General features: G+C 35.3%; 1 protein-coding gene across 2 annotated transcripts in view; it reads left to right on the forward strand.

Annotated features, from left to right (window-relative positions):
* Positions 1-21,179: 21,179 nt before the first annotated feature.
* Positions 21,180-24,259, forward strand: part of CDH12 (cadherin 12) — a 153,513-nt gene continuing 150,433 nt past the window's right edge. For both annotated transcript variants that reach the window (XM_058820897.1, XM_058820906.1), the window contains exon 1: positions 21,180-21,410. In XM_058820897.1, coding sequence (XP_058676880.1) covers positions 21,180-21,410 — 231 coding nt within the window. The remainder of the gene's footprint in view (positions 21,411-24,259) is intronic.

Genomic DNA, 24,259 nt, shown 5'->3' on the forward strand with positions numbered 1-24,259 from the left:
GAATGGAGTGTTATCAAGTTTTGTTTCCGCAGCTGTAAACAGATAGCAGAAAAATTCTCCTTTATTATACTTGTAGTGGATGCAGAAGGCCATAGTATTAAGGTCAAAGAATGAAGTTGCCTTGTTACTGACAAGGGTTTTTAGAAGAGGAACATTTTTACCTTTTCTGACTTACTTCTTCCCTTCCCTTCTTCATTTTTTTCTTGTCTTTTCCCTGGTTGACTCTAAAGCTCAGAAAAGATGGTTTCCAGTGTTTCAGTTTCTGCACTGAAAAATAATTTTGTGGAGTGAGTGAGCACATGCTTTTGAACAGACAAATGAACAGAACCAAAAGCACCACCAGGAAAAATGGTCCATAATGACCATTGAATGTCATGCTGTTTACCCAGGGCAATGTGTGCTCATATCCCACTGTGCTTTGCAGCTGCTCTGAATAGAAGAAACACTGTGACTGTCCTAAAATATGTTATCTACAGTGACCATATGCAGCAAAGGAGTCACAGAAAATTTAGACTTTGTAAGAAGTGCTCCCAGAATTGCAACTACAGTATATCCTAGAAGAAAATTTTCCCCAATTTCTTGATTAAATTATTGAAATTTGCCCCACTGAGTGTGTATAATGCTTTTTGAATCTTTATAGTATAAGAATGAGGAAAGTCAAGTATCAGTTTTTCCGGACATTAGGGATTTGAGTTCATTTCAGGTGGAACTGATGTATACTGATTCTTTTTTTTTTTAAGCTTCCCTGCAAGCCACATTTTCTTCTTCTGAAATGCCATTTTGTAATGCCTGCAGGTCCTGTGAGCACAAAGGTTTGTTTTTCCATCCATATCATTGCTCTAAAATACATTCCAGAAAAGTGGAAAGAAAAGTGAAAACTATTTTTTGAACTTTTTCAAACATTATTTTCACACATCTTTAGCCTCTCTTCTATTTTTTTCACCTGATCAGCTTTAGCAAAATAAAAGGGAGCCAGAAGACTCAGAGAAATTACTTATACATTGACATGTTGTTCATTTCATACCTTATACAGATGCAAAAAAATTTAGACTTTTCACTAACACCCAGCCCTCTTTTTTTTTTTTATGTTTTGTTTTCCTTTTTCTTTTTGCCTCTTGGTTTGGTTTTGGTTGTTTTTGTTGTTGCTGTTGTTGTTGTTCTGTTTTTTTTTTTTTTTTTTTGTTTGGTTGTTTTTTTTGGTGAGGGGAGGGATGCTTCTGCAGGCTGTGTGAATGCTGCACTTTTCAGCTGTGTGTTTCTGGGCTCTTTAATAAACCTAGACTTGCTTTAATAAGCAGATTTTTGTGTCAATTACATTGATATAAATCTGCAACCGTGACTTGCTTGTCTTTAGTGCTTGTCTAGGTGTCTATCTGTGTATCTGAAATACAGAATCTTTTTTTTTTTAAATTTTAAGATCTGATCACTGATTAGGAGAAAATGGCTTGTTAACCCCTGCAGGAAGGTTTGCTGCATCCCAAATTTTTTGTTTTGTGCTTGCCTAACAATGAAGTGTCAAGTCTATTGCTGTTTATAAAGTTAAATGGTGGTACAAAAATAAAAAGCAACAATACACCAGAAAAAAAAGCAAAATAAACATTTATTATCTGTTTGTCTCATTCCCCACATTGATTTAATTTTCTTTCAAGTTCCAAATTGTCTGTGCAAAAAGCCTCCTTGAAAGGATTCTGTTTCAAGCAATGTCATAACCCACCCAGGCTGTTAAAGTGACACACAAGACTTTCCTCACCCTTTTTCTTCCTCTCTGAAGTATTTTAGGGTGGAAGAGAAAGTGTTTAGATCCTCTGGGTGATTTCTGCTCATTCAAGCTAATCCCATTATCCGTTAGTCATGTTTACATCAGACTAACAGCTAATAACTCATGTGGAACTCTGTCACCATCTTTAATCTTGTTCTCCATCCAGGAGCCTGGCTTTCTCAGATTATTAATGGTGATGGGTGAGTGTCCTGTCAGGCCTCTGCTCCTGGAATGGAAAGCCACACAAGGTCAGCCCTTTCAGACCAGCTCTCTGGGGTGACATGTGGTAATCACAAGTACCCCCGCCCTCCTCCTAAGGAAAAGAGCTGATTATCTCATACAGGGTATCAAAATAGTCATTGTTCTCACACAACTCATTAAAGAGTTGATTTTTCCCTTCTGAAAAAGTTGGAGGTAGATGTAGAGAGAATTGTGACTGACCAAGTCTGCTGTCAGCTTGGTGGCAGGTTGTTTGTATCCAAGCGAGTCTTTTTTGTAGTGCAGTGATCTTACAGAAGATTTCAGAATCCCAGTAGGCTTAAAGATGCCAAAGGATGTCCTCAGAATTAAACAAACCATGGAAGACATACTGTGAAGAAATTACTTTTTAATTATTTTCTGACTGACTTAAACAATTCAGTATACCAACAGTATTATAGAGCAATAATTATTTTGCATTAATTTGTCAAAAGGTTTAGGTATGAGTACTTGAAGGTGTGTAGTTACTATAATTTTCATGCATGTTTTTGTAGGCAGCAAAAAACCCCTTGGTGTCAATATAATAAGGTCAAATCACAGTTTTAACCTTAGATTCTATAGGATGAGTGAAGCTGAAATAGGGTGAAGAACTTGTTTAAGCTGTTTCTATTCAAGAGGACAAATCTGCTCTATTGTTGCAATGAGAATGAGCAAGTGTAAGCACGTCAGGCTAAGTGATCATGCTTTTCATCCCAGATCGTGCTCAAGAAGCCTTTGTCTATTGTATAAAGATGATGTGCAAGTATCCTGCCAAGCTTCAGTTTGTGAAAACTAAATGAGGCCAAGAGCAGACCTCGATAAGGAACCTGTAATTTATCCAGCCCTGAAATGCTAAACATTCTTAGCGGGATGTTACTGCTTCTATGATTAAAACAAAAAAAAAAAAAAAAAAAAAAAAAAAAAAAAAAACAACAAAACCAAAACCCACCAAAAACCAACCAAACAAAGACTCCAACCTTTCACCAAAATTATTTGATCATGTAAGTATGTCAGGAGTGGAAAATATCTTAGGATGTATTCTGCTCTGCAAAAGTCTCCTTTATTCATCCCTATGTAAAATCTTTCAGGTTGAAATAGACAACCAAATCCTTTTCTTAACAGATATCATATCTGCAAGAAGATAATGCTTAATTGAATAAATGGGAAAATACAGGGGTGTCATGGGATCTGTGAAATTGTGGATTGTCTCTTGATGAGAACAGAAAGCAATCTGCTAACTCATTTAAAATTTGACTGCATCACCTTATTCTAAAGAAAAATTAAAATATGTATATGAATAGGTATAGTGAACTTTAAAATATTTTCAGATATTTGATTTGAACATTTAAACATAAAATCTGTTTTCTTATATAAATAAATACAAAATCTTTCTTCCCCTTCTTATTTCAAAACTATCCACAGTCTCATAGCATCAGAGTCACAAAATGTTTTGGGTTGGGAGACTAAAAATTATCCAATTCATACTGCTTGCCATGTGCCACTAGACTGATTTGTCCAACCTGGCCTTGAACAATTCCAGGAATGGGGCATCCACAATGTCTCTCGGAAACCTCTGCTAATGCCTTTGAATAAAGAAATTCTTCCTAACATCCAATCTAATTTTCACCTCTTTTTATTTAAAATCTTTCCCCCTTGTCCTGTCTGCCAATGTAAAAAGTTGTTCTATATCTTTCCTATAAGGTCCCTTTAAATAATGGAGTGCTACTAATAAGGTGTCTCTGGAGCCTTCTCTCCTCCAGTCTGAACAACTCCAGCTCTCTCAGCCTGTATTCATAGGAGAGATCAGAAGGCTCCAGCCTTCTGATCATCTTCATGGCTTCCTCTGGACTCTCTCCAGCAGGTCTATCTATGCCCTCTTTGTGCTGGGGACCCCACATCTGGATGCAGCACTCCAGGGATGGTCTCAGCAGAGCAGAGCAGAGGGCCAGAATGAGTTCCTTTGCCTTGCTGGCCACACTGCAGGATTTCTGGGCTTTCTGGGCTGCAAGCACACACTGTCGGCTCATGTCCACCTTTTTGTCCACAAGAACCTCTAAGTCCTTCTCTGAAGGCCTGCTTTCAATTAGTTATTTTTCAGTCATTTCTGGGACTGCCCTGACCCAGCTGTGGCACCTTGCACTTGGCCTTGTTGAACCTTGTGAGTTTCTCATCATCAAAGTTCTCTAATTTGGTCAATTCCCTCTGGATGGCATCCCATTCTTCAGCTGTGTCAACTGCATCACTCAGCTTGGTTTCATCTGCCAGCTTGCTGAGGGTGTGTTTGATCTCACTGTCTATGTCATTGATGAAGATATAAAAGAATATCAGTCTTAAGACAGAGTGTTTTTTTTTTTTTACAGAATGAAATGTAATTGGTTTAACGTAATTATCTCTGTTACTTCCCTTTCCTGAGTCAAAAGCACCAGAGTATTGGGAGCAGTGGTTTGGTAAGAGAGAAGTCTTAATTGATTTTGCGGCCTTTGACTCAAAGCAAGGACTTTCTGTTCCTTTCTGTAATGGGGAAAGGTGGGAGGAGAACACAAGTGGCAAAAGTGGCGGAAGAAAGGGAAGCCAATCTTACAGATCCCATGGAGGTTGGTTTGCACGCACTGAGAGCTTGAGCAGGGGCAGGAGCATGGGCCTGCTAGGAAACTTTGTGTCGACAGAAGGATGGAAATTCATGCAAATAAGTCTTTCTTGTCATGACTTAGCATTTGATAGATGAAAATTATGCTGATTTTGTAGAATTAAACTGTCATTTTATGGAGAGAATTATTTAGAACTGCTGGGTTATAAAATTTGATCATATGTACATAAGTAAAGTGACTTTAAAATCTTTACCTCTGAGTCCTTGCTCTTCCTGCTGGTTTGCAGGAACACTGTGGCCTCCTTTGCATAAATCTTCCTGTGCCTCAATTTTCCCTGCTTATAACTGCCGGATTTCTGTAGTCTCCAACTTATAAGGTCATTGCCCATCATAGGGACATAGATTTTGCCTCTCTGCTAATATGAAATGTTAAACCACCTGGGCAGACTTCTGGCTTGTGTTTTATGTTGAAAATTACTTTTATAGTTTCCTGTGTCTGCTTTACAGGATGGACCCTTTTAATCTTCTCTTTTTCTCTTCTGTTTATACCTCCAAAAACTGATATCTCGAATTGGAATGTATTCCATTTAATTTATGACAGCAGTGGTTTCAGGATACAGGGATATTGCTGTACTTAGGTTTATTTCCTTTTTTTTTTTAGTTGATGTTTTTTGTTCAAAAAGATTTGCAGAGCTTCTTTTATTAAAGGGCAGTGGAAAACAATTGCTATCCAACTCTACAACATACTCTTTTTATGAGAAGCCTTACCTTAGAATGCTTTATTGAATGGAAAACAGGCTTTTTTTTTTTTTTCCTTTTCTATTTAGGAAACCTTTTTTTAACAAATTTTTTTTTTTACAATTGTTCTTGATTTTAAATTAGGATTGATCTAAAAAACTGACAATTCCAAAAGGGAAGGAATCTGCGTTTCAATTTTTTTCCTTTAATTACCAATAAAGTGCAATTTACAAATAGATGACATTTCAAAATACCATATGAAATTAAATGAAATTGTATTTTTAATATTTTTTAAATTTTGAAGCCAATAGACATTGTTAATTATTGAATATTTTAATTTCAATTTTTTCTGATTCTAAGTGATATTTTATGTCTGAAAATACTTTGAAAAAGTCTGAAATGAAAAGAAGTTTTCAAAAATGTTTCCTCATTTCTAAAATATTTTTCTTTAGTTTCACCTGATTTGACTTAGTTTAGCCAACTATAGTATTTCTGATACTAGTTTTTCACATAAACTATCAGTCATATTCACCTTTTATTAAACAATGGAAATGCAATTTAGATATAAAAGTTTAAAAAAGAAAGAGCTTCCCATCTTGCAAGGTTTCCTACTTCATATAATCCTAATCTAAATCTAATACCCTTATTTTTTGAGTCTGTGCATGCCTCTTTTTTTTTGTCTGTTTCCTATAATCTAAAAAAGAAAACTAAAGCAGTATCAGACGAGAAAATGTCACGGAAGGGTGTATGAAAAGATTAGACATTTTAAATGGTTGTTTGTCTTTTCAGCTTCTGTCATGTTTTCTTTTGCATTTTCTCATCTTCTTAAAGTCTCAGTAAGTGTCCGATTCTATTTTTCACAGCTTGAAAGTTTTCTGGCCTTCTTAGTTGTGCTGTACTTTTTGAGTGATGCAGTGAGATTTGGTAAACAAGGACTATTTCTCTTATTAAATCCTTACTTTGAAAGAAAGCAAAATATGTTCCAGCATCTCTTGTGTTTGCAATTTATCCATTTAGTCTCACGTTCTCATTATGCTATTTCTGCTGCATTGCCCTCTGTAACCTCAAGAAGCTTTTGGGACACAAATAGGATTCATTTCATTTCCTTTGTCAAATTTAAATCTATAATTTCAGTTTTGACTAGAGAAAATTTATAAATATAGTGTGGAATGTAAAAGTGCAAAAGTGTTGCACTAAGTGCTTTTAATTTGAAAAATAAATGTCACTGGTACACAGTCAAAATTAAAAAATGCATTTGAATTTTGTGAAGGGAGGTTATACTCTTTGGGATAATGCATTATATTTGGAATTTTTTTTTCAGCAGAAGAATATATTTAATTTGCTTTTTTTCACTTCTAAGCACTGGACCACTGCCCTTTGTAGAAAATGGAAGATATACCAAATGCCTACTTTTTTTTCTTTTTTTACTGGCAAACAGCAACTTTCTTGGAGCCCATACAATATGGGAAGGGTAACAGCCCCTTAAAAACATTTGAGGAAGACATATTAGTGGCAGTGTCCTTCAGGAATGCTTTTTCTTTAGGAAAACTAGGTGTGGAAAGGATTTTTTGCATTGTATTGGAAGATTAATTAATGTTATTCAGCAGAAAATATATTTGGTGTTTTTCTGCAAATTTACCAATCTTAGGCATGCCTGTAATGAATAAACTTTCATTTTTCTTTGGTATATTAGCATATCTCTGTGTGTCTTACTATTTATGCATGTATACACATAGAATACATGAATAGAATATAAAATAAAGGGCTATTTGCTGTCCTGATCTTTTGGCCTACAGACCAAAGCAAATGTAGTTGTCATGAAAGCTTTGTTTTGGTATCATAAGAATGACTGAAAATTATATTACTTTTGAAATAAGTTGAAGAAACTTAGAGACCTGAGAGTTTTACCTTGGTTTCCTAGGAGAAGAAAAAAATCAATAGGAGACATTGCAATAGTTGGTTTTGGCTTTGCTCTGAGAAAAATTTACTTCTTTTTATTTGTTTTTTAGGTGTTTAAATGCTTAATCTTTGCAAAACAAAAGAGATGTGTGGGAGATGAAACTTTGTTGCCTGTCATAAGTGGAAAGACAGTTAAAATCCTAGATTTGCTGCAAACTCTTGAAAAAATGAGTGCTCTTCAAAATCAGATTGGTAACAGTTTGGTCTCTCTGTTTCAGAGATCACATCAAATAGGAGACATGTGAACTAAATCGTCGAGGATGCTGTAATTTTTTCCATTACTCCCACAAGGAAATAAATTCTGAGTTTTAACTTGGCATGTAATCCAACTGCCTATACAAGCTGATCATGAAAGGATATATGGTGCCCTATGCTAATATGTATCCAAAGCTTGCCCTGGTTTTCAGAGTACTCAGCACACATGACCTCTGAAGCACACCTCTTTAATTCGTGTGTCTAACTAAAAACTCAATGTCTTGTTTTAACATGCTGTTGCATTTTAATGACAAAGTCTCATCTCCTCTCTCTTCCCTTTTCTCTCTTCTAAATACTGTTTGGGGAAGGTGATTAATTAGTGAGCAATAAAGGGGTGACTTGATTGATGTGTTGACATGCTGGAATGCTGCTGCAGTATCTTGTTCCTAATTTTTGTAACTTGAGCCAGTATGACAACTGGGATGTTGCACAGTTGCTGACACTCATCTGTGGATTTAGGGGCAATTAGAAATTCCCTGCACCTCATCTGCAGGTTTTCTTACGTAACTGTAGTGTGATTATTTCTCAGTAATAGTAAAATATTAAAGTCTTTGTAACCTGTCTGAAAACTCTCATTTGCAAAACTATTATTCAGCTTGTTTCTGAACAAGGGCTGAGTAAATCAGTCTTTTTCATTGATTAGCTGAGAGCCATTTCAGCTACCTTATTAAGAAATAATCAGAACAATTCTTTCTGCTCTGATTGTGTGCTGCTGCCCAGCCAGGCTGCCAACTATTGCTGCAGATGCTAACTAGTTAAATATTTAATTATAATTAGTGATGCTTGAATACCATAATGATGGCTATCACAGGTAACAGAGAATTACAGCCTTTTTTACTGAGCTAGGAAGAGCCTTCAGAAGGCATAGTACTTTATGGTTTTGGGGGTTATGTATCCTAGAGAATGAGTAGCTCATTCTGTGCTAATGACAAATCTGAATCTTGGAAACTTGTTATTCCTTCTTGTTTCCTTTGGGGACATTAGATTTGTTTCTGCACCTTCCATTATTATGCAAATAAATTCTGTAGAAACCTCAAACAAAAGTAGAAGGATAGCTCCCTTCTTCAGCAATATCAAAACATAGTTAAGGGTCTCAAGTTTGTGATCTTAGTGCCAGTCCAGGTTTTGGACTGCTAAAAAGAGATTCTATTTCACACACATCAGGTGAGAGGTGTGTCTGATGGGCTCCTGTCTGGTTTCTCTCTTCCTTTGGTCCTCACCTGAAATTCTGTCTCTTGGTCTGAACTGGCAGGTGAATAGGTGGAAACACATGTGGTGGTTTAGCAGATAATGAGAAACGGAAGAGTTGCAAGTGGTGAATCAATGGAAAATTCTCAGTCACAGGAGTTTGCTGCATTATGGTTTGTCTGAAAAAACAAAGGAGTAGTAAAGCCAATAGTGACTTTTTATATAATCTATAAAGTACAACTTTATTCCATTTCCAAGTTGCAGGGTTTGGGTTTAAATGCTATTTATTGCCACAAACCATATAAAAATATGTATGTGTATCAAAAAGGGATAAAACCAAAGAATTGGTTTTGTTCTTTTTGAAATGGAAGATAGGACTCTTTCTGGGAATAAAACTCTCCCAGGAATTGCAAAAGCTCTAACATCAGAGAGAGTTTTACCTAAAGTGAGGTAAAGTTATAAAAGCATTTCAGTTGGAATTTTTACAACCAATAAGATCTTACTGTCTTTTATATCATCAATTGCTTTTAATATCTTATAAAACTCTTCAAAGCAAATACTTGATCTTATGGTTAATTAATTATTCTCTTTATATATCTGAATGATCTGTCATAATATGATGAGAATTGTTTTTATTATTTCTATTAAAGAAATATAGGAAGCAGTAAATTTTTAAAGTGTTAGAGATAGAAAGAAATTAATTTAAAGATGTATTTTTTAAAGCTTTCTGTGCAAACTGAGTTGTCTTTACTTATATATGAAAATTTTCCAGGTAAAAGTTTTCACTGAACAAGATTTTTTTCATTAAAAAGCCAAAAATTTTGTTCATTATGTTTATGGTAAAGTGTGACCCCTTACCATTAAAATTTAGATCTTCATGCAAAAAAAGATCAGTATAAATATTTTAGATGTCATAGGTGAGCTCCTCTTTTTGTCCACTACATTAAAATGTTGTCTTTCAAACAACTTTTATTTAGTGTATTTAATGAGTTGAGTATCAACATGTGTATTGCTATTTGCTTGCAATTCTTTAGAGTACAGAATATGACTTGTTTCTTGAAAGCATTTTAAGGGTTTCAACAGGCATTTCAATTCCACACTGTTTCTGAAAAATCAGAGTACTTTATTTAGGAACACACAATACATACCTATATTTTGGGTTTCCATGTTAACAAATGTAGTAACTAATAAAAATAATAAGAGACTCCATCATTTATAAGGAAGAAATTGGGAATTTAATTGAAAAATTAACAATAATCTTCTCTAAATGTCCTTGGGACTTTCAAAGGTTCCTTTCCTAGAGGGAAGTGAAGAGGGTTTGCAAAATAATTGGGCTTATTTTGGCTCACTTACTGTCTTAGTGTAAACAACAAAAGCTATCTTCATGAAGAGACTTGTTCATAGTGCTTGTGGTTGAGGCTTTGAAATTCCAGGAAAACAGGACGTACCTGCTGTTAATGTATAGACCAAAGAAGATTTGCTCTCAGTGATAGAGGACCAGGTTAAGAGCACTTAAGCAATCAGGACATACACAAATCCTAAGGCATCAACTTCACCTAGGTCCTCAGGAAAATAATCAAGCCCTTTAATGCCTGGAAGCAATTTCAAAATACATGAAGGACAAGAAGGCAGCTGAGAGAAGTCAGTATAGATTTACAAAGGAGAAATCATGCTTAACCAACATGCTAGCTTTCTCTAATGAGGCAATTGGCTTGGTGGGTGAAGGGAGTGTAGTGAATGCAGTCTTTAAAACAGCTTTTCACATTGGCTGCAAAACAATCTCATAGAGAAACTGGTGAAGTTAGGTGGACAGTGAAGGGGATCAAAAATTTGAAGAATGGCCAGGCCACTGAAACAGGTCACCCAGTGGGGTTGTGTAGTCTCCATCTGTAGAAAAACTTGTCTTGCCTATGTAGCTACAGCTGCTTCTTGTAGCTGACCCAGACTGAGCTGGGGATTTGGACCAGATGAACTCCAGAAGTCTCATTAAATCTCAGCCTTTCTGTGTTTCTGTGATTCTGCAGTTAGAGGAGTCACACAGTGGGTCACACTCGACCACAGATCAGAGGTTGCATGGAGGGAAATACCTTTTTTTTCCCACCAAATTCCTTGGTGAAAAAGCCTTCCGAAGCCTTCCTTGCAGCTTAATCTTAGGCCCAGTACTCCGTTTATACCAGGACAAAACGTGTGTCTCTGGGCTGTGTCCTCTAGTAAGGTTAATTCACTAGTCTTAGGGAAATATTTGATTTAGGTTACTCCAGACTAAATGTGTCAATCTTTCTACCTTGAGACCTGAAGGCATTTTTTTAGTACTACAGGACAGTGCCCTTAGTGATTACAATATGTCTGATTGATTTGCTCAATCTATAATACTGCAGGTATGACATTATCCTCTTGCCATAATGCTGATCTTTCTGGGTTCAGCTGATGTGCAATTTCATCAGGACTATTTCAGCACTTCATTTCACTGAGCTTAACCTTAAAAAGACACTATTGATTTCCTATCTAAACCACAGTTTTGCAGACTGAAATAACTAGACAAATTTATGTTTATTATAAAAAATAAAATATGCAATATATGCAATAAACAAGCTGCTCATTACATGTCTTGAGGTAAGTTACATAAATCATAAACAATCTAGCCACTATACAGTTGCATTTTTACTGTAGCATGGAAGAAGCTCAGACCAAAACAAAGGAAAAACCTTGCTTAAGTTGAAAACAAAAAGAAAAAGTAACCACTACCTTTCCTAAAGAATGAGGATGTTGACTGTAATAGTTTATGAAAATATGTGCTTTGTTTTAATTAATACTCATTTAATTATTGAAGCCATTCAAAGCAGGGTGTTAAGGGTGAAACAAAGTAAGATGAAATGGTTTCTATTCTAAGTTAAATCAGTGCTAACTGAAAATGGTTTATGACTCTTTATGGAAATTTGTTTTAAAAAAAAGTGCTTTTGAAATTGTAAGCTTACAAGAATTGATGAGATTTTGCATTTCATATTTAAATTTGTCTATTTCCTGTGTTTTCTTTGAATCTGTGGGATTGGGCATGTATGTATGTATGAACAATGAAAAAGACCGAAAATAATATTTGCCTTTAATTTCTTTAATTGTAGCAGATACGTTTGTAAATGACACTATGAAAATATATTCACACCAGTTAATAAAGATCCAAGACGTGTACCAAATGGGAAAAAAAAGTACCAGTAATTTATGTTGTTGAGTGTGAGTGTTACACAGATGACAAGACATGTTTCTTTTCTATACACTATTTTCTTGTCCTTTTAATTTGAAATTTAGAAAGGCAGGGAAGAATCTAAAAGGAAAATTATTTTCATTAGTAAGATTTGCATTTATTTCTCTAGACAAGACAGACAGAGCTGCAGTAGTGAGTGTCACTTTATTTCCTTGTGTACCACCTCATCTATTGTCTGTGCTTGCCGTAATTGCTGAAATTCACAGCAGGCACCTGTTACAGAATTACTCAATTCATTACTCTTGAATTTGGGAAATGAGCAATCGTATACAAGAGACATGAGGATCTATTCAGATGAACGTGAGGCACAAATATTATCTAATCTTCTTTTAGAAATTGTACACAAAATGTCTCCTGGCTGCTTTTAGTTAGCATCTCTGAGTTTAATCACTGACTTAGTTTGGGAGCACTTCCACATTGACTGGTAAGTAGAGGGTTTTACTTGAGTGAAAGGTTTCTTGAAGATAGACACAGCTATTCACACACAACTTTGATACTTGGCAAGTCTTCATGAAACAAATCCAGTTTTGAAAAATAAAATACAAATGAGGATTACTTTGGCTGAAGTTATTTGTAGATGGCTTTATTCTCTAGTTAGAGTAGCAGTTGCTCATCTAAGTAGAGCCTGCCTTAGTTGCTCTAATGACCTTATATTCCTATGCAGTAATGCTGGGCAAAACAAACAAAACTTTTAAAGAATCAAAATAGAAGCCCTAACATTACTATTTCTGATATTTTAAAATCCATGAAAGTTTTGGTTTTAGTTCTTTTTTTTTTTCTCATTCCTCGATGATCAGAAAAGAATCATAGTCTTACCAGTAAATATAGCTAGGGTGAAAAAAAGCCAAAATAAGTTGTGAAGAGATAAATTACCAAGCATAAGAGTTATTTTTTGTTTAGCATTGAAGAAAGTCCAGAATAAAGTGGGTGACTCCAGAGTGCTGAGAGATCTGAGCTGATATTCTCATAGGTCAGAAAACTGATGGGTTATCTCTCACTCCTGTTGTGTCTGGGACTGCCTGTTAAAATTCACAAGATTAATGGCTACAAACCTGTTGGGCACAACTGCTGTCTGTCATGTTTTCCCGAGGATGGTATCATCCTCTGAAATTGTATAATTCAGTACTGTTAGAGCAATTCTATTAACCTTTCAGAAGACTGAAAGTCTAAAAGTGGGACTATGGATTTCCATATCTACTACAGAAAGGAATATTGGGAATGAAATACCTTTTGATTCTATGTTGATGGAGACAAGGACATTTAAATCTACTTTATAGAAATTGCAATAATGGGCAAGAGGAGATCCATTTTTCAATATTAAATGTCTAAGGTTATACATCAAGTTGGTATTAAGCAAGAATTGCACCACCATATACACAACACCCAAACAAATGCCTGCAAGATCTCATTTCAAAATTTCTATCTTTGGGTTAGTTTTGTAACTTAGTATAATTTTTTAGTCCTTCTGACACCAGAAACTATAATAAATAGTTTCAAATTTCTTATAATCAGGTTCTGACCAATAGCAGAAAATTTTTTAATGATGACATCTTCACTAAAGTATGTTTGCAATCTGATAGAATTTTTGGCAGGTTCAGAAAAACAGAAATATCCCAGGATTAAGAAAATAACGTTAAAGAGTACACTAAAATATGCTCTCATCTATTTCAATATCTCATGTTACATATAAAATTATAAATATATTTGAGCTGCAGCCTCACATTTGTCAATTATTTCTTTACATATATTGCTAATGTGTTGAAATGTTTTGATTTATTTCCCTTTCCCTCCTTTCCCCCATCTCATATATTTATTCAAAAAGTGTGGAACGACAGTAGAATGAAGGATTGTTTCCTGATTGTCCATGCTTTAGCATTGGCATTGACAGATTCCTAGCAGAAATGAAAATGTTTGTAATTTATCAAAAATATTCTAAATCATTGACAAAGTAGGTATAGATTGACCACAGGACTTTTCTGAGTCAAACATGCCACAAGACAGAATAAAAATTAAATTGATGACACTGCTTCATCATCTGACCATGTCTGTAAAGGAAACTTTGTTCTTTTTGGAGCCAGTTTGTTTCTTTCTTTTAGCTGATGACTAAACTCTAGAGTTGCATTAAGCATTTACAGAGTAGTACTGGCCTGAATTTGAATCTCAGCAAAATATACATTATTAACCTAGAGTGAAAGTGAAATTTCTTTTTACCTGAGTTAACTTTGAATAGTTCAATGAGCCATGGAGACTTGTGCGTTTACTGATGTACTTACACTTTATAATGAAAGTTCCAATCCTTTCTTTTTTTTTTTAACAATTATTTCCCTCATATTCTTACGCATGTTTGTGAATTTAAAAGTGATAATTTCCCTGGTTGAGGATGATGGCTCAGTCATAAATGATGTCCTGTAAATATTACTAATGATGACAAAATTGACACAATATGTGTAAATAGTTGCATGCAGAACGACTTAATTATTTTGCACTCAGAATGTTTTTACATTGCACTTCTTCATTAGTTTTTCTATAAGCTTCAGCATTGTAAAACTACACCATTTTTGGAAGTTTGTAGCATTTGATTTTGTTATTTTACCAAACTCCCTAAAGTCATCACTTTTTTATACACTAGAAAGCCAATTATTAACTCATATCTGTGAAGCTATAATAATTTTATTATTGCAAGGCTTAGAAATGCCAGACATAATTAGACTCTTCTCCAATGTTAGACATTTTATAAATGTGTTTACTGGGTATTGATAGAATATATCACACATTTTTTGTGCTGTAATATATCTTTGTGGCAGCCTTCCCGTGAATGTGCTTACAAGGACAATTGCACTCAAAGGTGGAAGACATCATTCTCATCTCACTTTGGTTTCATGCCAGTTAAAACTCAATAGAGTAGTCCAGATTCATAGATGATGTTACTCTGTAGGCACAACTATCATCAGAATTGATCTCTTAACTAGTATACAAAATATATCTCTGCACAGGATAATCAAATAGGGAGAGGAAGTGGCTTTGGCAGTCAAATCCAAAAATCAGAGCCTTAACCAAACTGATATTATTCTTGTCAAGTTGAATTATTAGCAAGTTTATAATAAGCAAAATATTAAACAATAAATAGTAGGACTTTGGGGCTTTTTAATAGAATTTAATAAAAGCGAGCTAAAATCACTTTATTGCAGGAGAAATGCTTCGATCTATTTGTTGTGTAGTAGTCTACAGAGTATAATTCTTGTCTGTATGATGACATACATCTTCCAGAAATACCAAGATTTAGATTCCATATGTGTATTTTCTTCATATATTTCTCACATTCAATCAGAATGCTCTTATCACTTATCTACAGAATATTTGGGAATAGCTTAGGTGATTTTGGTTTCTGTTCCCTCTCTCGATCAGCAATTTCATATAAACAACCTCTGAAGTAATGGGACTGAGATTCAAATTTTCAGCCTTGTGAGGATTCAATCCAAACAGCCAGAGAGCCAGCCTAGGCTTCTGTCCTGTTTTTGACTGGGACAGAGTTAATTCTCTTCCCAGTTGCTGGTATGGGGCAGTGGTTTTGGCTTTGTGCTGGAAACAGCATTGATAACACAGGGATATTTTATTGATCACTGATCTGTGCTCACACAGAGTAAAAGACATTTACTGTATACCAGCACACATGTGGGGATGCACAAGAATCTGGGAGGGGACACAGCCAGGACACCTGACCCCAAAGGACCAAAGAAATGTTCCATACCATATGGAGTTATGCACACATAACTTAGGGGGAAGGTTGGGAGCTGCTGCCTGGGGACTGGCTGGGCATCGATTCACTGCTGGTGCCCAATTATTTTCATTTGTATTTATTGGAGTTTACTTCTCTCACTCAATTATTTTACTTTTCATAGCAATATGATTATTATTGTTATTAATATTTTTAATATTTTAATGATATTTCAGATTTTAAACTGTTCTTATCTGAACCCACAAGTTTTTCCACTTTTATTCTTCCAGTTCTCTTGCCCCCATCCTCCTGGCTGAGGGAGTGAGTGAGCAGCTGTGTGGTGCTTGGTTGCTGACAGATGTTAAACTAGGACTGTTTATACAGTTTATTGAATCTCACACAAAGGGAGGTAAAGGAATAAGTGGTTTGGATGATGTTAAGACTCCAGCAGGTAGAAACACTGATATTATTTTTTCCCCATGACAGTTACCTGGCATGGATTCCAGATGTTATTCTTGCCAAGTTGTTATAGTAGCTGCAGAAGTGGGACCTGCTTAATCTGTTAAAAATTTTTTGACTTGTGGGATGTGCAGATTGAGAATTAAAGTCTTTTCTAGTTTGTGACTTGTAATCTGTTTACTTGTAATCTCTCTCCTAATGTCTCTTTTGATATTACCAAGTTGTTCCCACACTAACTAAAAAGACCAGGCAAAAAAGGAAGAATTGCTTTATTTACAAAGTATCTAGATAGGTTGTGAAGCTCAGGAAAGTCAAACTCAAAAAGAAATATGGTAATTTACAGTCTAATCTAATGGGATTTGTTTAATTAAATAACTTTGAGGATATCCACCCAACTGATTTGTCTAAACTCAGAGAAAGATTTATCATATCCTTTTACTTGTTCTTTAACCAGAAGATATGTCATCTCAAATACTTAAGGAGTTAATTGTAATATATACAAAAACCATGGACTTGTTTTTCCTGCTGCTTTATTTTCTTATTGCAAGGTATTGCAGAGAAACAAGATTACATGGTCAGCTGTTACAGCATATCCATAGTTGCAGATGTTATCTGACTTTCCTGCTGGCATGATCAACCATTTTACAGCTTTGCCAAGATTTTTCAAACCTCTTTATGCATAGGAAGATGGTTGCTCTACATTAGCTCTTATTTCACAGGAGCTAAAGCATTCTCTGTGCTGATAGATTTATGGTAAAGGTGGCTGCAGAAATGTTCCCACCATCAGTGCATAATGGATGCTTTGTCAGTAGGCAATTTGCCTCCATTCATGGAGGTTCAATTACCAGCCTTGCTGGACTGAGGACAATTTTGAGTTCATCATGGAGCTTTAGTGTTTCCTGCTTGTCTGTGTGTGACAGCAATGCATCTGTGGTCTGATGCAAGTAGATACATCATGCAGGCCTGCACTGGTTTTGGCTGGGATAGAATTAATTTTCTTCATAATAGCCAAGCATGAGGCTGTGCTGTGAATTTCCCTGAAAACAGTGTAGATAGCGTGGGGATGTTTTAGCTATTGTTGAGCACTGCTTACCTAGTCACAGCCTTTTCTGCAGCTCATCCCAGTTCACCAGTGAAGAGGCTGTGTGTGCACAAGAAGCTGGGAGGGGAGACAGCCAGGACAGCTGATCCAAGCTGACTAAAGGAATATTCCAGACCATATGGCATCACGGACAGCATATAGAGCTGGCCGGCATGGGAGAAGAAGAAGAAAAGTTGGAATGCTTGAAGTGATGGCATTTTCCTTCCCAAGACACCACTATGTATTTTGGAGCTCTGCTTTTCTGAGGATGACGGAAAATCTGCCTGCCAATGGGAAGGGAGAAAATGAACTTATTTCCTTTCCTTGCATTTGCAGCTTTTGCTTTATCTATCAAACTCTCTTTAGTTCAACCCATGAGTATCCTCACTTTTATCTTTTTGATTCTCTTCTTCACTGGGCATGAGTGAGTGAGCAGCTGGGTGGGGCTGAGTTGCTGGCTGGCATTAAACCATGACAAGATCAAAGATCATTTAAAGTTTCTTTTCAAATACTTCTCTACGTGAGGTCTTACGTGCATATGAGTGATTGCAGAGGATCTATGACTGTTCTCTCTACAAGGGATAACCTTTGCCAAGCGTGGTGAGGTGATTTGTGTCTGCAGTACCAGTGATAAAGGGTTGTTGCAGCAGCAATGGCATGCATCAGTTTTGTATTCCAAAAGCATTTCTTTGCTCAGGCTGTTTAGATTAATGGCAGTATAGCCCGGGTCAGAATCAAAATTCTTGCAGGAGCACCATTTATACTGTATTTTGTTATTCCCAATAAATAATTTTAGTAGTGATATTTTATTCATCATTTGCATTTCATGAGTTTCTAAGCCTGCAGTTTGGGGGACACAGTAAATATGATCAAGATTTCTTAATAATTGTGTATTAACAGACTGACCATGCTTGCTTTTGGGTCTTTTACTTCCCTTTATCAAACTGGGGAAATGAATAAACATAATCACAGGTTATAAAAGCATATGTGGGACTAAATTCATACAGGGTATCCCTTTGTATCTCTATGGGTTAATTAGATCATGCATAATGCTACTTAAATCCTTACAAGATTGTTTGAAGAAATGAGTAGCAAGAGCTAATATTGAAAAAACCCCAAGATCTAAGAAAAATCTGACCATCTGTACTTCTGTAATATATAGGAAAGAGATGCAACCAGGGTGCATGTCTGTTCACAACTATCTCACTGGATAAGTATTCCTTTATGAGCATCACTGGAAATAATACCCTAAATTTTTAGGAAATATAGTGCCTTCCTTATGGTTAATTGTTCTGAGTGGATTTCTAAATCCTTTTCTCCTACTTGTCTTAGGAGTTTTCTGATCAAAGGTACATAAGGGACCAATGAGTATTTGACAATATAAAAGCACTAAGACAGGTTTTGACAAAGCTTAAAAAGAAAATGCAAAACAATAAGAACAGACTTAAAGAATAAGACATATATATTAGCCTTTGAATACCTGTACAAGTTCCAATGGTGCTCTAAAGTATATTCTATCAGACAAAGCCTCCTGCAAAGCCAGCAATGAATTATGGGGAAGAAGAAGCTACCTTCAGCCTCAGTTTCCTACGGCACAAATGTCACAGAACAGCAAGCTGGAGTGATTCTTTCAAGGGCCAAAGTATGAGAGTTTCAATTATTTGCCTTGCTGAGGTTTAAATTAAAAAATAGAAGAAAAAATAAAAGATTAAAAAAAGAAAAATTGAAAGAAATTCTTCATGTTGAACTCTTTCGCAGCTGATGAGGGCACCTGCGCTACAATCCTGTACTGCAACATCCATTAGCCTCCCATTTTTTCTCTGACCCTCCCATTCATCATCTTTTTGAAGCTGTAGGAAATGAAGCAAGCACTGGCATTGCTCTTTCCTGACTGTGCAGTAGGCATTCTGGGAGGCTGTCTGGGATACCAATGGAGAAGAGGTTAAAGTGCTCTGTGTCTTGCACTTGGTCACTAACCTTCCAGCCGAGGGGGAATTGCTCTCCTTTCATTGAAGCCTTTCAATCTCTTTGCATTACTTTTGGTGCTGTATAACATTTTAAAAGCTCCCTGACTGACAGGCATGGCCGGAGGCAGAGCTCTGCTGGGAGAACTGCAGTGTACAGAGTCTTCTGAACAAAGAGAAGTGGTATGGCAATTAAATTGACTACAACAAGATTTTGGCATTTCTGAAGCACTGCAGACTATCCCACCCCTTTTTTTTTAAGATTTTTTTCCACCTCCCATCTACATCTGGGCAATTCAAAAGGATATGTTGAGTTGATTGGTTTTAATTTTTGCTATGTTTCATGATTATTATGATTTTGCCATAAAAACAAGGCATGCACAAGCAACCATGGATGAGGAGAGGCAAAAACGTTTGAAATCTTGGAACAGAATTATGGATGAACACAGTCTGAATGTGATGTTATATACCACTGAATACATTGAAAGCAGAAGCAGAAAACCACATCTGAACTGTTCAGTAAAAAATAAATTCATACCAAATATATTGAATGCAGATCTCTGTTGTCGTTGGCTCATGTCTTAAGGTTCCTTTGCTGGAATAAAATTCATAGATTGCAAATGATTGTGCAAGTAAGAAGTTTGTACTCATTGCACAAAATATTATCCTGCTGTAGATGATAAACATTGAATGTCATGAACATAACTTAGAAAAACTTTTATTTAAAGCATTCTGAGCAGACAGGAGTTCTTTCCTCATCTTTTATCCTTTCTGAAGTTAGAATTAAAACACTCAGTAGATACCTTTCACCAGGTTTTTTACTTTTTTACTAAGACCTCAAACATAGCCTTTCAAATCAGAACAGAAAATTTCACCCTAAATTTAGCATAGGAAGTGCAGTTATTCTTCTAGGGTGTTTTTGTTTTTTTCTTTTTTAAGACTTCCAGGTTCCTGGTTATAAATCCTTTCTATTTAAATATATCAGCATGCACGCAACAAATAGGAATTTGTATGCTATTTACTGTTATGGATAGTAATAATATTATTCATAAGGGAAATATAACCTTTGGCAGTATGTGAAAAGGAAAAATATATATGGTTAAGTAATTTATTATTCTTCTTTTTTGAGGTCCATATAATGTCATTGCTTTTTAAGCAGAACTCTATTGATTTCCTAGAAACCTATGCTTAAAAATCAATGACACAACATGACTCTAACAAATTGGTGATGTCCATAGTGCTATAAATTGTATTTTGCTTTTAAAATGTAAAATGCATCTATCTTAAGTCCTACAGGCAGTTATTTTTTTTTTATACCTGGCAACAAGAACACTGCAGAGAAGACTTGAAGAGGCTTTTGTGGCAGAGAAAGTGAGCAAAAGTTCTTGCTCTTTCACAGGGTGAAAGAGTGGATCCCCTGTTCTCCAGTATTTTGTTTGTAAATCTTTTTTGAGTAAAATATTTTTGAGTAAAATTTGAGTAAAGCTAAAAAAAAAATGAGTAAACATTTTTGATATCACTGATGGGAAACTGTTTCATAACTGATTCTAAAACAAAGGCTACAGCCCTGTCTCAGACAGACACAAAGGTAATGCTAAGCAGAGGAAGAATGAGGTAATAACTAAACAATGTTCTAGAGCAGCTCAGTGCTACAATGAAAATAGAAATCTCTTTTAAACTGTGATTCTTAATATTTTTCTCTGTCTCTAGAAACTAACTAGGTGTGAGAATTTTGATGAATGCTTCAGTGTAATCCTATGTAATTTGATGTTGCATGTAAATCTCTTTTATAGGTCCCTATAGATGGAATTTATTGCGGCAAATACCTTGTCATCAGGAGGATTAATGCCTGCATTAGCATTTCTGCAATAAAATCAGAAGCTAAGTGGTGAAGGCCACAGACACCTCAAACCTGGATTCCTGTGCTCGGCATTAAGTGCTGGAGTTTTTATTACTTGCGGTAGGGAAGCCATTGCCAATGCTCACAAGGAACTGCTTATCCCTCCTTCTCTGGGTCCTGTTCGATGGAGGTCTCCTAACACCACTGCACCCACAAGCACAAGAGATTTTGGAAGCACAGCCAAGAGAAAATGTTGTCCCAGTGCCAGGGAGGAGATCATCTGCCCAGCGAGTCAAACGAGGCTGGGTGTGGAATCAATTTTTTGTGCTGGAGGAGTACATGGGCTCTGAACCTCAGTATGTGGGAAAGGTAATTTTTTACTATTTCTTTGAAAGTTCAAATGATACAGAGAATATAATGTATTATAAATGTGTACCTGTTTCTGGTGGGACAAATCTACCGACAGTAGTTCCCTTTGCTCATTGCTTTTACCATCCAGCCTGTCCTGTAGCCACTATATACTTTCTGTCTTTGTATGCTTATTTCCTTATTCTTGCTTTTCATATTAAACAAATACAACAGAAACAACAATAATATAAGAAAAAACAAAATAAGAGAGTTCTGATATAAATCTGTATTTCACCACTAATTTTAATTGAAATGACTGTGATAGCATATTTGAGTTTTAGCAACATTGTACTGATATCAAGCAATAAGATATAAATTTTAAATCTTATGCCCATAATGAGCAATTATTCCTGTGATTGATATGATTATTCCAAGTCCATTTTCAGCTAATGAAGACACATCATTTTTGGTCTCTTGTCTCATGTCTCAGAACCATTTACTTTTATTTCTGATTTTTCAGATTGTTTTCAAGTGTTTCTAATATGTTTTATTGCTTCATAATTCAAAGTCCTGCACTACAGCTTTTATACTGTGTGTAGACATGCACAATCATACCTGCAGAGAATTTTTGCAATTCCCTCTCTCATTGTATGTCCACTGTTTCTGTAAGAGGGGGTAAGTAATTGACATAAAACTGTTTGATGGTTGTGGGGGTGGTGAATTTAGAGTTTTCAGATAGGAAAGCTGCAAAGGACACCTGAAGAAAATCTTAGCAGAGTGTATAATTGGATGCTGTGTATAATTTTAAGTAAAGGACTTTACTCAGTGAAAATAACAAGTCAGGAATTTCTTTCCTGAGTCCCTAAATACCACTTCCCTAGACAGCAAGGTTTCAAATTCACCTACTGTAAAAATGAGTCATCATGTTTCAGTTTTTACTTTAATATTATTGTGAACTTTTTTATTTCAGTGTACAAGTGGAAAATCTTTTTTTCCCTAAATATAAATAAATCAACAGAAAATTAATTTTTCCTCCTACTCTTCCAGAAATATATTCTGAGGATGTATGAATAAAACACAATATTTTTTAGCACAGCAGCCAAAAATGTACTTGGATGTTGCACGTGAAGACATTTGTGTTAAGCCCTAAAATGTATTGGTCAAAGCAATTTGCAAAGCAGTGTGTTTGTATCACAAAGTTAATACAGTGAGTAAGTCTGAAGAAAGGGGGACCATATAATGGAAAAAAATCATATTTGTGATATCCAGTGGGCACAAGTTACACTTTCTCTAAGACAGACCTTTGTTCTGGCACCTCGCTGAAGATGCCAGCAAGGACTCTCATCACATTTGGTGCTGTAGCACAATCAATGTGACTGCTGTGCCTTTAATGTCAAAAGACAGATTTTACTGATGCATCACTATATTTTCATTAGTCTTTATTCCTTTGTGTAAGTTTTTTTTGGTAGTCATTTAGGGTAAGTTCTAAACTGCCAAAAAAATGTAACTTTTGCACAAAATTGACTATTGTCAAGGTACTAATGAGTCAACTTCTTCCTTTGTCCTGTTTTTGCTCCACTGACATTAACCTTATAAGCAACTTTAAAACAAATGGAATATTTTCATTAAGGCTAACACTTATTACAGATTCATCTGGAATATTTTTACCTCTTAAGACTTTTTGGAACAGTTACAAATTGTGCAACACTTTTCAAGTATGAGGAAAGCCAAAAAGTCAAACCCCTTTTTATATGTCAAAACATTTGCTTCTAGAGGAGAGCAATTAAATCTAGGTAAAAACTTTCCTCAACAATGTTTATTTTGATGTTTATCACAATTTGTTTTATCTATATTAACTATTTTCTTTATCTGAAAAACCCAACAAACCCTGCCAGTCTTTCTATGTCATAATTGCCAAATCTCCTATTAAAAAAAGAACACAAACAAATAAACAAAACCAAGATGGAGATGTTGGTGTTTTCCCCTTATTTTCCACAAAACTCTCAATGCAGGTATAACACTGAGAGAGAGAAGTTCCTTCTAGAAATTGTGCTTTTAAATAGCAAAAGTAAAACTTCACATAAATTCAAACCATTGTCAGGATACTAAAATATATCCAACAGTCACTAATGAGTATCTTTAGATCACATGTAATTTTTTAAAATCACATAAAATTTTTAAGATGTTAAATGCAGTTGAGTTCTGGATTGATTGCAGAAATAAATCTGCAGAATCAAACGACTCAGCAAAATTACATCTTATTTCCAATAGCATTTATTTTCAATTTAATTATTTTTATAATGTTTCTGTTATATATTTTAAAGTAGTAATAAGTATATTATAAAGTGTAGGATGTTTCATGTGACCTGAAATCACAAGGGTTTTATCTTCTTCTAACCTTGCTATCAGGACACCTGTGCATCGACATTTATATTACTTGTTATAGAACTATTGCACTAATAATGTCCAGTAATTTATAAATAGGATTTTAATGTATCTATTAAATCAGCTGACAGTTGAGGGTGACTAGCTAATTTTGCATCCCTTTTGTAAGAGAACACTGATTTACAGAAATATTGTATTCTGTTACAGCCAGGGCATGTAATTCCTTTCATGTCTGTTTTTAAATGACAATCTCAAGGAATGTCAGGTTGCAAATCAAAATACAGTTTACAAACTGATGGGGATTAGTTTAGCTTACAGGTGGTGATTTTGAAATAGTGGCTGAAGCTTACACATTAAAAGCATTTAACTTGTTTATTAAAGTTTGGGAATCTGCTCGCATAATCTGGAAGAAGAATAAAAATCCATTAGATTAATAACAAAGGATAACCTTCTTTGCTCAACGTTCATTAAGCAGATCTAGTCTA

Source organism: Ammospiza caudacuta, chromosome 1 (genome assembly GCF_027887145.1).
Source record: "Ammospiza caudacuta isolate bAmmCau1 chromosome 1, bAmmCau1.pri, whole genome shotgun sequence".
NCBI classification, from domain to species: domain Eukaryota; kingdom Metazoa; phylum Chordata; class Aves; order Passeriformes; family Passerellidae; genus Ammospiza; species Ammospiza caudacuta.